This window comes from Poecilia mexicana, unplaced genomic scaffold, assembly GCF_051168715.1.
Source record: "Poecilia mexicana isolate PSO_F unplaced genomic scaffold, ASM5116871v1 scaffold_11, whole genome shotgun sequence".
Taxonomy (NCBI): domain Eukaryota; kingdom Metazoa; phylum Chordata; class Actinopteri; order Cyprinodontiformes; family Poeciliidae; genus Poecilia; species Poecilia mexicana.
In genome coordinates this window covers 25,808,602-25,822,118 of record NW_028263380.1, presented here as the reverse complement: position 1 = coordinate 25,822,118, position 13,517 = coordinate 25,808,602, and the positions used below count along the sequence as shown (strand labels likewise).

Below are 13,517 nucleotides of genomic sequence, written 5' to 3'. Positions count from 1 at the left end.
ACCATTAAAATCCAAGAAAATTATGAAAGATTTTACAACATTGCAACATCTTCTTGCTTGTTTTACCTTAAACAAGGCGGGTGAGGTGCAGATTTGCTCGTTGCGTGGCTGTAGGTGGAATATTTGAGTCGGGGAGACGAGCTTTGTCTGGTCGTATTTGGTTTCAGTTTTACTACAGCAGAGGAGACGGGTTGGCTGCTGCTGGGTGTTTCCCAGCCAGCCCAGTGAAGTCTGGTTGTCTTTAGTGTCTGACGGCTGCTCCCATTGTCATCCCAACATGGCTCCGAGACTTATCTGTATGTGTGTGTGAGTAATGTGACCAGACAGGCGACGGTGTGTGTGTGTGTGTGTGTGTGTGTGTGTGTGTGTGTGTGTGTGTGTGTGTGTGTGTGTGTGTACTTTATTAAACGTCTGTGATGAAGTGCAGAGTGAGTGTGTGTGTGCCGAGTCAGCCTTTTCCAGCCAGCTACTCACTCATCCTGAAGTCTAATCCCCCTAATCCACCTCCCATCCCATTTTTTTTAATTCCTCCTCCCTCGTTGTTCCAGTTCCCTTCCTGTCTCCCAGTATTCACACTTCCTCAGATCCAGTTGCTTCTAAATGTGGCTACATATTGTTGTCATGCAGACAAACGTACGCTTCATTACTGAACCTTGTTTATAATACTTCTTTATTAAATTGTCAAATATTGGTTCAGTTAATGTTTTGAGATTCGTTGACCTAAAGCAACAAAATTGATGTTAAACCTGTGTGGAATTGGACTGAATCGACCCAAACTGGATCAGTCTCTTTTTGCATTCATGTTTGCTGTAAATGTGATACTGTTTTTGTTTTTTGTTTTGCATTAAACTGGAAACCATTTCAATACAGTTTTTATAATTTCAATCCAGTTCCTATAATTTTGCAGCACTCAGTCTCTGTGAAGGACTGTGATAATTGAGACTCGTCATCAGCGTCAATTTATCAATAATTATTGATTAGTTTCTCTGTTTTAAGTATCTAAAATACTGCCAAGCTGGTGTCATGTCTTTCCTATTTTATTCTCTCCACTCTGTTTTTAATTTTTACTGAAATGGCGAAACTTGAAACTGCTGCTGTGCAAGTTACTCAGCAAGTTGTTGCTAGGTAACCACAGTCTGGGGAAACTTGAAGGTTGTTGCTAGGCAACCAAAGAGTGAGTGAGTTATCCCACTGACCTAGCTTAGCGGCTAAAGTCTTTCCTCTGCCTAAATCTCTTGAGAATGCCGGGAATATCCAGTGCCTATTCTATATATGGAATGTTGAATATTCTCTCAGATGTATTATTCCATTGATATTGATCTATAATATCTATTACGATATTTAATTTATTGTCCAGCTGTGGTGGTGACATGCATATAAAGATGTGTGTCGTCTGCATATGGTATAATTGGAGCTAAAGGAAGCATGTCGACTTTAAATTAAAGGAACTTTGAGGAACTTGACCTTATGTCTTTGTTCACTTAGATTTATAGTTGAGAAAATCTGAACTGTTTGGAAAAACTTTGGTTTAGAAGGTTGAAGAAAAAAAGCAGCATGGTAAAAAAAAAGAAAAATGAAGGTATATTTTTGGAGTTGCTTCCTGTCAGTTGATGTTTCCTCACTTTCCTGTCAGGCTGTGGAGCGTGAGCAGGTGGACGGCATCCAGCCGAAGCTGCAGCACGTCAACGCCGTTGGTCAAGGCCTGATCCAGAGCGCCGCCAAGCACACCGACACGCAGGCGCTGGAGCACGACCTGGAGACCACCAACCTGCGCTGGAACTCGCTCAACAAGCGGGTACGGCCAAAAAAACAGTTAAACCCCTCAGCTTTACAAAAACAGGCTGGTTTATTCAACTGTAACATGAGCTTTGATTCCTGAGTTTTAATCTAATTTAATGTTTTAAATTTAATATATTGCAAATTAAATAGAACGGAAAAAGTTTCACCAAATCCGTTGTGAATAAAATCCTTTTTAAATGATTTAGTTAAAATAAGAAGCATTTATGAAATATCAGTTTAACTATTTTTTCATACGATGCACCTTCATATTTAAGTTTCTGTATATTTTTCACATTTACACAAAACTTTATTTGCAAATTTTCCTTTTTTTTAATCTTTTTCTTTGGTTGAGTTCATGGTATTAAAAATAAATCCTGTGCCTGTGTGTTTTGTTTGAATAATACTTGTTTTAATTTGTTGGCCTCAGGTTGCAGAACGTATCGCCCAGCTGCAAGAGGCCCTGTTGCATTGTGGGAAGTTTCAGGACGCGCTGGAGCCTCTGCTCAGCTGGCTGAGCGACACGGAGGAGCTGGTAGCCAATCAGAGGCCTCCGTCTGCCGAATACCGCGTCGTGAAGGCTCAGATCCAGGAGCAAAAGGTAAAACAAGTCAATAAACGTACAAAAAATCTGTGTTTTTATTACGTTATATCTATTTTTCTGTGTAGATCATCATAAAAACAACGTCTGCCAGTCCAGAGACACATTTTTCCTTGTTTAGCCTCACATATTTCCTGTGTTTGTGCTCATGTGAGCCAGTTAGAGATCAATCACGTCTGTTTACCTCTGTGACGTAAAGAGTTTCGCCGTTCAGATAAGAGAGAGAGAGTAAACAGAGAGAGCAGCTGCTGGAAGGAAACAACAGTCATGCTGTTTAAATACAGCAACGCTGGCGACTTCAAGAGAATCTGTAGGAAATCTGTGGTAGAAGATATGAGCTGGTTTCAGGCTGCACAACAAAAAATGTTTAGAGACAAAGGAAGATAGTCACAGTACATTTGAAATAAGACAAACTTACAAGTAACTTTTCAGCAAGATATACAAGCTTATTTTAAGTCAATAATTGTTTAATATTGATTAAAAATATACTTTTGTTCCAATGGCAGATCATTTCACTTATGACAAGACATTTTTCCCTGTTATAACTGAAATAAAGTTTTGTGTTTTTGCAGTGTAAAACAGAAGTTTTAGTTTTTAGGTTTGGTTTATTATTGGAAAAGAAACACTGATCCAGACATATTTAAGCTTCTTATGATCTCATCCATAATCCAAATCAACAGCAAATATGTTTCATTGTTGCCAAGTTTTATAGTACATGGCTCAAAGTTTAAGTAGCAGCTGACAGATGGCAGAGATCTGGGGAATGTTAGAAACCGCTAGGTGAGTTTCACCTTCTCAAAACGGATTTCAGGTTTAAAATGTTTCCACTTCCTGTCCTGCAGCTGCTGCAGAGATTGTTAGACGACCGCAGGCCGACGGTGGAGATGATCCGCGCGGAAGGAGCCAGGATCGCAGCCACGGCGGATTCTCAGGACCGGGAGAAGATCCAGGTCCAGCTGCAGCGTCTGTCGGAGCGATGGTCGGACCTGCTGGACAAGGCCGGCGGCAGGTAAACCCCCCACCGCACCGAGCAGGTCCGGTTCCACCAGAACATTTGATCCGGTCGTTTTCAGTCACTCATCACTAAGGAATCTTATTTAGTCCTGGGAAAGAGACATCGGATATTTTCACTGCAGTTTAAAGAATTGGTTAGGGCTGGAATGATTAATCGGTTTAATTGTAATTAATCAAAAAAAAATTTAAACTAATTTAGTAATCGATTAATTAACTGGAGCATGAAGACTCAATAAAGGCCAATTACTGAAAGAACAACATATTTAGAGCAGTAATGAAGCCAAAACTGTGCAAAAACATTTATGCATTTTGAATTTATGATTAAAAAAAACAACCTTTGTCTATAAGTATTTTATGACCAAAACTCCTCAAGTTTTAGCTTCACCTGGTTCAAATTTATTAAAGGAATGATATTTTACTGCTTTTTCAGCTGTACAGTTTTTTCTTATTTAAAAGAACAATTTAATTATTTGCTTATCTTTTAATGTTTCCCATATAGAATTAAAATGTCTTAAGTGGTTTTTCTGTAAATATGTTCAACCCAGATCTCCTCAAGTGAGTTTAAGCTTCACTTCATTCAAATTCTGAAAAAAAAGACTCTATTTGGCACCTTTTCCTGTCTAATCATCAATAATGCAGAAATCAATGAATTAATCTGTAACTGATCGAGCATTATGCTGTTACATTTTAGGCAATAAAATGTCCAACCTCCTATTTATAAATGAAAATGAATTGTTTATATACATATTTTGATGCGTTTCTAAAATTGCATTAAAAAAAGACTTAAGTAGTTAAACTAAAAATGCCTATTGTTATTGGATTAATTGATTAATCATACAAATAGTTGATAATAACAGCACTGGATGCACGTCGACATCATCACATCTCCTGCTTATATCCTGTTATGTTCTGTTCTTATGGAAAAATGTTTGGTCCCAGCTGGTTCCTGTGGTGTAAATGTAATTTATATTTGATACAACACTGAAACCACAATAAAGAGAGTCATCAGAAAGCTCAATCTCATTTCACAATGATGCTTTGCACCATGTTGGAGAGCATGAAACATGATTAAACTGTCCGCTGCAAGCTTTTCTTCGCGCTCACAAACTCATACACATGAGATAATATTTCAGCTGTTAGTAAAACTGATTTGTGTCTGACAAATCCGTTTAGAAGAAGCTTTAGATGGGCTTGTATCTAATAAAAACTTCATGAATATTTAATAAAATGGGTTTACATGACAAGAAATAAGCCTGCAAAAGCAATAAAATACGAATAAAACTCCCAATTTTCTGTCCGATCTCAGGCAGCGGCAGCTGGAGGAGCTGCAGGTTCTGGCTCTGCAGTTCCACGAAGCGCTGGAGCCGCTGGGAGAGTGGCTGAGCGCCACCGAGAGACGCCTGAGCTCCGCCGAGCCCATGGGAACCCAAACGGCCAAGATCACCCAGCAGATCGTCAAGCACAAGGTACCGTCTGCCGACCGAACCGGCGCCGGGTCAGAAGCCTGGAGACGAGAGAAGAACCAGCAAACCGTCATGCTGGCTTTCTTAGATAATTAATACAAAGATAAATGATTAATTGTGACTGATCAAAAATCAAAACTGTCAACTAATTTAGTATTCAGTCGTAGCTGGATTATACAGACTTAAAAAAGGCCATTTGCTGAACAAAACACCATATTCAGAGCAGCAGTTAAGACAAAACAAAAAATAAACACATTTTCCACTTAAGTCTGTAAATTTGTTTTAGTCAAAACTCCTGAAGTGGGAGTGTGACTTCACCCAGTTCAGATTTAGTAAATTAATGCATTTTCCTAAAAACACAATACTTTTGTGCAAAAATAACTTGAAAAGCGTAAAAAAACAACACACACACCCAACATCCATGTTATTTCAGTTTATCATCTTTTAATGTTTGTGTTGTTCTTATTTATAGTTTCTCATCTGCATGCTCTTATTTTGTGTTTTCATCCATCTGTTGTCTGTTGTTTTCATTTTCCTTTCTCCTCATATAAAACACACACTCACACACACACTCACACACACACTTCCCAGGCGCTCCAGGAGGACGTGTCCTCCAGAGAGGCTGAGGTTGACCACCTCGAGTCCCTCAGCCAGTCTCTGTCCCCGCTCAGCTGCGCGGCCGATCGTGATTGGCTGCGTGAGCGCGTGGGGGCGGTGCGGTCGGGTCACTCGGAGCTCGCCGATTGGTGCGCTGGGCGAGCGGCGATGCTGGATCAGGCGCTGGCCAACGCGCGGCTGTTTGGTGAGGAGGAGGTGGAGGTGCTGAACTGGCTGGCGGAGGTGGCTCAGAGACTGGGTCAGGTCTCGGTGCAGAGCTACCAGCCCCAGCTGCTGGCCGAGCAGCACAAACACACACTGGTACGACCTCAACACTGAAAAAACTAAACCTCACCAAGTGTTTTTGGTCAACTTGTTGGTACAAATACCCTAGTGCCCTTGAAATATAACAAAACTAACGTACTAATTTATGAAAAAGTAAATAAAAAAGTGAGATAATTTGCCATTGAAACAAGACATTCTAAGCTAAAGTTTATATACAGAATGAATTTAGTTAATATTACTGAGGATGGTAGCGTAATCCAACTTAATGATAAGCATTTAAGCTAATTATTAGCTAATTATTAGCTTTTTTGTCAAAAGCTACATTTGACTTGTTACTGCCTTACATTTTAGTGTAAAGAAATATAACAATAGCATTTAAGCTAGCATTAGGTTTGTAGCTAATTGACTTGAAAACCAAAATTAGCTTTAGATTTAGTGTTAGCCATCATGGTAGTGTATAGCTAACATAATAAAGATAGCATTTAAGCTAACTTTAATTTGTTAAATTTTATTTCTCAGTCACTAAAGTTTATTTACTGAATGGATTAGGATTAGGTTAATGTTACTCACTCAGCATGTCAGTGTGAGCCAACGTAATGATCGCATTAAAGCTAACGAGCTTTTTAGCTAATTTTGACCTAAAAAGTAAAGAAATGTCTTGTTCAATTGTCAGATTATTTCACCTGTAATTATTTTTTATCAATATTAAGGAATTATTTGCTTTAAAAAAAGCTCCTATATCATGCTAAAAAGTTAATCTTAGGTTAGTTTAGTCTTATTTCCAGTGTACTAATATTTTTTAACTAGAAGCTAAACCAAAATTACTTTGTAAGATTTTATGTTTTTGAAGGGAAGGAAATAAAAAGCAGCTTTTGTCTTTTTTTCTTTTAGAGAAACAGCAGAAATGTAAAGCATAAATGAAGCCGCTTTCTGTTTTTCTTCATCTTCAGGCTCTTAATGAGGAAATCCTGAGCAGGAAGAAAACTGTGGATCAGGCCATCAAAAACGGACAAGCTTTGCTCAAGCAGACCACAGGTGAGCTGCTTTTCAGTGTCCTGCATATTCCACAGGATTCTTACGGATTCTTAAAATCCTGAAAAAGGCTTGGATTTTAATTTAGCATTTTCAAAGTTTGGAAAGTGCTTGATCTCTGTATAACGTCCTTAAAAGTGATTATTAATATTTTAGTTTAACGTATCCCAACTTAAATAGAAGTAGAACATAAAATATCATCATACGACATTAGCAACAATAATAAATATCAGGAAATAGTGAATTGAAACTGACTTTTAGTTCATTTGTATTGTTTTTATGCAATAGTGGAAAACTTGCCTTGAAAACTCTTGAAAAGTGCTTGAATTTCACTGGTTCCTTGACGGGTCGCTCTGCGTTTCCCTTCCAGGTGAGGAAGTGCTGCTGATCCAGGAGAAGCTGGACGGGATCAAGTCCCGCTACGCCGAGATGACGGCCGGCAGCAGCAAGGCGCTCCGCACGCTGGAGCAGGCCCTGCAGCTGTCCACGCGCTTCGCCGCGGCCCACGACGACCTCAACCAATGGCTGGACGGCGTGGAGGCGGAGCTTAGCAACGTGGAGCCGGACGCCTCACCTGCCTACCAGGAGAGACAGAAGGTGGGGGGAGTTGTGTCGTTTGTTTTTATTGAAACAAAAACAATCCTCTTCATGAGACTTTCTTAGGAAAACGGTGTCTTCAGTCAGAGGCTTCTTCAAATTCACTGTGATACAGACTGCTGCAGGAAATCTTTCCTGCCATCACCATCTACAATAACTCTGATTAATTTGAATTAATATGAGTTACACCATTTACTTTTCCTTCGGGATTAATAAAGTATTTTTGAGTTTGAAAGTTTGTGTTCAATTTTAAACGTTTATTTTTAAATCCGGTTTCAGATTTTATTTAGAGGCATAAAGGTAAGTTTAAACACATTTAATCACAGTTTTAAAAGTCATTCATATTTGCTTTAATGACTCGTTGCTTTCTGCCTGTAACGGTTCCAGCATCAGCCCACCCACAGCCGAGTTTCCATAGAAATGCTCTTTATTCTTGGACCTCAGCAACATGTTTTGAAAGGATTTCTGTTTATGTAATCCGTTTCCTGTCTCCAGGTTTTGCCAGTTTGAGACGATATTTTCATGATGTGACATTTGAAGTGTTTTTAAAAAGATAAATGAGAGCAGCTGGACGTCTTGACGCTTTCAGACGCATTCAGCTTCATGTTGCTGTGGTTTTATTTTTGGTTATTTTGCTGCAGGAGCTGAAGAAAGTGTCGGCTGAGAAGCGCCTGGTTCTGGACACGGTGAACGAGGTGGGCAACGCCCTGCTGGATCTGGTGCCGTGGCGCGCCCGCGAAGGCCTGGACCGGCTCGTCGCCGACGCCAACCAGCGGTACCGACACGCCGATGAAACCATCACTCAGCGTGTGCAGCTGGTGCAAGCTGCCATCCAGAGGTCGCAGCAGGTACTGCAGGAAGCATCCAGTTACTGAGAAATGTGTTTGTGCTAATGTTTTTAAATCACTGTGAATTATGGATGCAGTTAAACTTAGTTCCAGCCAGAGGAGGGAAGACTGTTGAAGTAGAGATACTCTAACTTGAGTGTAACTTTTGGGTAATCTGCCGTCCTCTGGCTTCATTCATCGATAACTGAACTCTTTGGCTCAGTATGAGGAGGCGGTGGACGCGGAGCTGGCCTGGGTCGGGGAGACGGAGCGGAAGTTGGCGTCTCTGGGCCCGCTGAGTCTGGAGCCGGACGTGACCGTGGCTCAGCTGCAGGTGCAGAGGGCCTTCAACATCGACATCATCCGACACAAAGACACCGTCGACCAACTGCTCAGCGTCCGAGACGAAGTGCTGGAAGCCTGCAGCGACGTGCAGAAGGACGCTCTGATGGTACGTCGCCAGCCTCTCATTACAGAGACGAGCATGAATCAACTAATCACACGAGTTATTAACATGAGCTCCATAATTTCCAGTGTGATCATTAATATACTTTGAAGGGTAGCTTTGTTTACAGAAACTTCAATAATCCATTCTGTTTAGTGTTTCGATTGTGTGGTTTTTATTTGTTTTTTGTTCTATTTTATTTTTGATATTTAAAATCCAGTGTGTTCTGTAAAAACCTCAAGTTTTAGCCTTTGACAGGCCAAACTTGCATTTAGAGCTGAAGTGATTAATCGTATTAAGGATGATTAGTCTGTTAGTGATAAAATCAGCTAATTTAGTAATTGGTTAACTGGAGACTCAAAAAATGCCACTTGCTGAAAATACCCAACATATTCAGAGCAGTAATTAAGCCAAACTCTACAAAACATAAACATTTAACAATTAAGATAAAACACTTTTGTCTGTAAATATATTTTACCCAAAAATATATTTGAAGATTATCTGTAATAAATGAGGCAGAGTGTGTGATGTAACGCGTTAACTCCTCCCGCAGGTGAAGACGGATTCTCTGAGCTCGCGTTACGACACGGTGAGCCAGAGCCACAGCGAGCGGTTCTCGGCTCTGGAGCAGGCTCAGGTTCTGGTGGCTCGGTTCTGGGAGACCTACGAGGAACTGGAGCCGTGGCTGGGCGAGACCGAAGCCCTCATCACTCAGCTTCCGCCTCCAGCGATCGACACAGACGCTCTGCGGCTGCAGCAGGACCAGATGAGGGTAGGACATGTTGGACGGTTTTATCTTGTTTTTTTATCTTCTTTTATTTGGAAAAATACACTATGAAAAAACATGCAATTTATTTATCCAGTTATTGAAAAACAGATTTGAATTAAATGGTCTGGTGGTCGTGTGGAGATTATATCACAGGGAGTTTAGAAGAAATGGGACAAAGATGAACAATCTTCATCACAGATGAAATTATATAAAGTTTTGACAACGTTTTGCTTTTCTCAGACTATTTTTATTTCTCAAAGCTCTTTACTGCCCCCTTGTGGGTAAATAAGGAAAAGACGAATAACTTCTTTGAGACAGAGTTTTTAAAGCATACATCATTCTTGTTGGGCACAAAGTCTGAGTCGCCTCAGTGTTTTAATTGTTGTCTAATTTGCATAGTTTCATTTTGCCGGGTGTAATTCTGCGCAGGTCAGATTTTATTCTCACTTTGAAGGATTTTTCTCTGCAGCTACTCAGGGAGTCGATCGCGGAGCACAAACCTCACATCGACAAGCTGCTGAAGATCGGGCCGCAGCTGGCCCAGCTCAGCCTCCAGGAGGGGGCGACGGTGACGCAGCGCTACACCGAGGCAGAGAGGCGCTACCTGGCCATCAAGGAGGAGGTCAAAGGTCGTGCCGGAGCTCTGGACGAGGCGGTGTCCCAGTCTGCACAGGTACGGATATATCCGTCCCTCATGTCTCCATTTACTGAAAATAAACGTGTTACATGAGTTAAAGGACATCGTTACTAAACAGCATGAAGTTTGTTTTGAATGTTTTAAGATGTTTTTGTGGTTTTTCTAGAAACTAACGAGGATTTATTGCATCGTGTTTATAGGAAGGGGGTCATGGAAACTCCAACATAAACTTTGTCCTCTTGGTTTGCGTCTCTAATCAAAAATGCAAACAAAAACCAACAAAGTTTCCTTCACAGTCTGGAAACCAAAACACTGGATTTCAGGAGAAAACAGAAAAGTTTTATTATTTAGGATATTTAAAAACTTTATGCCATGTCTGATTGTCAACATGGAAACAAAGGAGTTTCTATCCATCCATCCAATAGTCCATCCATCCATCATCCATCCAATAGTCCATCCATCCATCCATCCATCCATCCATCCAATAGTCCATCCATCCATCCATCCATCCGCCCATCCATCCATCCATCCATCCATCATCCATCCAATAGTCCATCCATCCATCCATCCATCCATCCAATAGTCCATCCATCCATCCATCCATCATCCATCCATCCATCCAATAGTCCATCCATCCATCCATCCATCCATCCATCCATCCATCCATCATCCATCCAATAGTCCATCCATCATCCATCCATCATCCATCCAATAGTCCATCCATCCATCCATCCATCTGCCCATCCATCCATCCATCCATCTGCCCATCCATCCATCCATCATCCATCCAATAGTCCATCCATCCATCATCCATCCATCCATCCATCCATCCATCCATCCATCATCCATCCAATAGTCCATCCATCATCCATCCATCATCCATCCAATAGTCCATCCATCCATCCATCCATCCATCTGCCCATCCATCCATCCATCCATCCATCCATCCATCCATCCATCTGCCCATCCATCCATCCATCCATCTGCCCATCCATCCATCCATCATCCATCCAATAGTCCATCCATCCATCCATCCATCCATCCATCCATCCATCCATCCATCCATCCATCCATCTGCCCATCCATCCATCCATCTGCCCATCCATCCATCCGTCCATCCATCCGTCCATCCATCTCTTTTTTTTGGCAGGTTGAACATTTCAAACATGTTGAAAAACTGACTGTAAAAAGTGTTTAAAATATTTAGGAACCTGTAAAAAAACTTTAATGTTTCTCAGGAAACTAAAAAATACGGCTCAGTTTTACCTTTTTTAAGGTCTGGCTACTTTGATGATCCAGATATTGAATTTCTGTATGAGGGAAGATGATGTATTTACAGAAACATCATTTTGTTTTTAACTGAACACATGATAATCTGTTATAGTAGCTCGTTTAACTAGCAGTCAGTGGTTTATGGTTGTTTTAGCATCATTTCTAATGTTGTAGCTCAAATCTGATTTCTCATCTCATCGTATCGGCGCTGTTGCTGCTGTTTGCTCTGCAACTGAAAGCATGACTGTCTGAACTCACCGTGTTGTTTCTCCACCCTCCACCCCTCCTTTAAACCACTCCATGTCTCCTCCACCCACACCTTTCCCTCCATCTTTGTCTCCCTCCTCCTCTCCACATTCATCCTTCTCACCCTAATCCACCCTAATCCCACCGCCCCTCGTTCATTGTGGGATGTTGCTGTGTGTGTTGTTGCCCCTCACCTCCATTTTCTCCATGGTCACTGCTCACTGCAATCACCCAGCTGGTAGAGGTAAGACATCAAGCCTCCACTCAGATAGAAAGTAGCTCCACTCTGCTCAGGTTCAGCTCTGTGACGCTCAAACAAAAACTTAAAGAAAATCCTCCTAAAGTACAGGAATGTCTGAAAAATAAGAATGTTTTGAAAGTTCAATATTTTCTGTCCCTCATTTCAGAAAGAGAAACTCAAATATTATATAGATTTTAGGGCAGAAACGATTAATCACGATTAACTGATTAGTAAAAATAATCGTTAACTAATTTAGTCATTGATTAATCGTTACCTTGAGTACAGAGACTCCATAAAGGAGAATTTACTGTAAGAGCGATAGATTCAGAGCTGTAATTAAGTTTACCCAGAACTCCTCACCTGGTTCAAATTATATAAAACAAAAATCTCCTTTTTATTTATTACCCTGATGATCCAAAAGATCAGCCCTGCACTGCACTGAAAGGTTTTCACATATTGATCTTGGCTGCAGATGCATCCGTTGCTACAAATGATTGTTTTCTAATTGAATGCAATGTTTCTGCAAACAGGTTTATTTAATTTAAAAAAGGAACTGAATTAAGTTTTTATGTGTTTCTTATACTACATTAAAAGGCTTAAGGGGTTAAAAGAAATATCTGCAGGATATTTCTTTTTTAAAACCCAATAATTTAATAATCAATTACTGAAATAATCATTCTGTGAACCAGAATCACCGAAATTACGAGAAATAAATGCTTCAAATATTTTACTGTTTCACTTTCTGCAGTGGGGAAAAAATATAAAACTTTTTCACAACATGAAATTTGTTTAGATGTTCCAGTACTGCTTGTTGTTTTCCCAATCAGTCTTGTTGTAGCAGAAATGTTTCCCTTAGTTTTACTTTGTAGTGATGTATTTTTCCTACATTCCTGAAAAACAAAAATCAAGACTTAATGTTTTGTTTTTGTGTAAAATATTCCCTCCAGTCTGTTTGGTCCCTTTTCCCTGTTCTAGTGTTTAGTTTTGAAATGTTTAAAGTGACATATTGAGATATTTTATTTAAGGAACAGTGATTCCCAACCTCTCGTTTTAGCTGCACATGTATTGTTAAAAATCCACTTTCTGAATAAGTGATGATGAGTAAATCAAACATTTTAAAGAGCCTCCATAATAATTAAGCAGGAAAATATGAGTTTAAATTAGAGTTTAACCTTCTAAAATAAATATAAAAGACTATATATGCACATTTATTAGAAGTAAATATACGTTGATTTCTATATTTATACTAAAAAAAATTTAATAAAAAATAAGGATAAAAGAATAATGAATTCAAATGTCCTAATTTAAAAATAAATATATTTTAAAAATGTCTCTTTCAGAGCAAAGTGGAACCAAATTCCTTGTTTGTGTTTAAACTCTGATTCTGAAAGCTTTTTCTCAAAAGAAGAAAAATGGCAGCCTGACTTAGAGTCCCGGTCCAAACTGGGTCCACAGGATGATGATCCTTAGCAGCAGCAGATCTAGAAGAATAAAGGTATTTAAATGGTCTAGTCAAAGTCCAGACATCAATCTGATTGAAATGCTGTGGTAGGGCCTTTAAATAAATATCTGTAACCCTAAAATAATTGAAGCAACATTGGAAAGAAGAAACGTCCTGGAAGTTATTACAAGTTTTTATCACGATAAAAAAACCTGGATAGAAAATAAATCCTGATTTTTCTTTTAAGGTTTACCTGCTGTAGGTTTGTCAGAGC

General features: G+C 39.8%; 1 protein-coding gene across 11 annotated transcripts in view; it reads left to right on the top strand.

Annotated features, from left to right (window-relative positions):
- The window catches only part of macf1a (microtubule actin crosslinking factor 1a), a 209,887-nt gene that overhangs the window by 172,370 nt on the left and 24,000 nt on the right, over positions 1-13,517 (top strand). For all 11 annotated transcript variants that reach the window (XM_088010500.1, XM_088010494.1, XM_088010493.1 and 8 more), the window contains 11 exons: positions 1,634-1,795; positions 2,207-2,377; positions 3,220-3,386; positions 4,698-4,857; positions 5,446-5,772; positions 6,687-6,771; positions 7,139-7,365; positions 8,007-8,213; positions 8,416-8,643; positions 9,191-9,409; positions 9,876-10,079. In XM_088010500.1, coding sequence (XP_087866626.1) covers positions 1,634-1,795; positions 2,207-2,377; positions 3,220-3,386; positions 4,698-4,857; positions 5,446-5,772; positions 6,687-6,771; positions 7,139-7,365; positions 8,007-8,213; positions 8,416-8,643; positions 9,191-9,409; positions 9,876-10,079 — 2,157 coding nt within the window. The remainder of the gene's footprint in view (positions 1-1,633; positions 1,796-2,206; positions 2,378-3,219; positions 3,387-4,697; positions 4,858-5,445; positions 5,773-6,686; positions 6,772-7,138; positions 7,366-8,006; positions 8,214-8,415; positions 8,644-9,190; positions 9,410-9,875; positions 10,080-13,517) is intronic.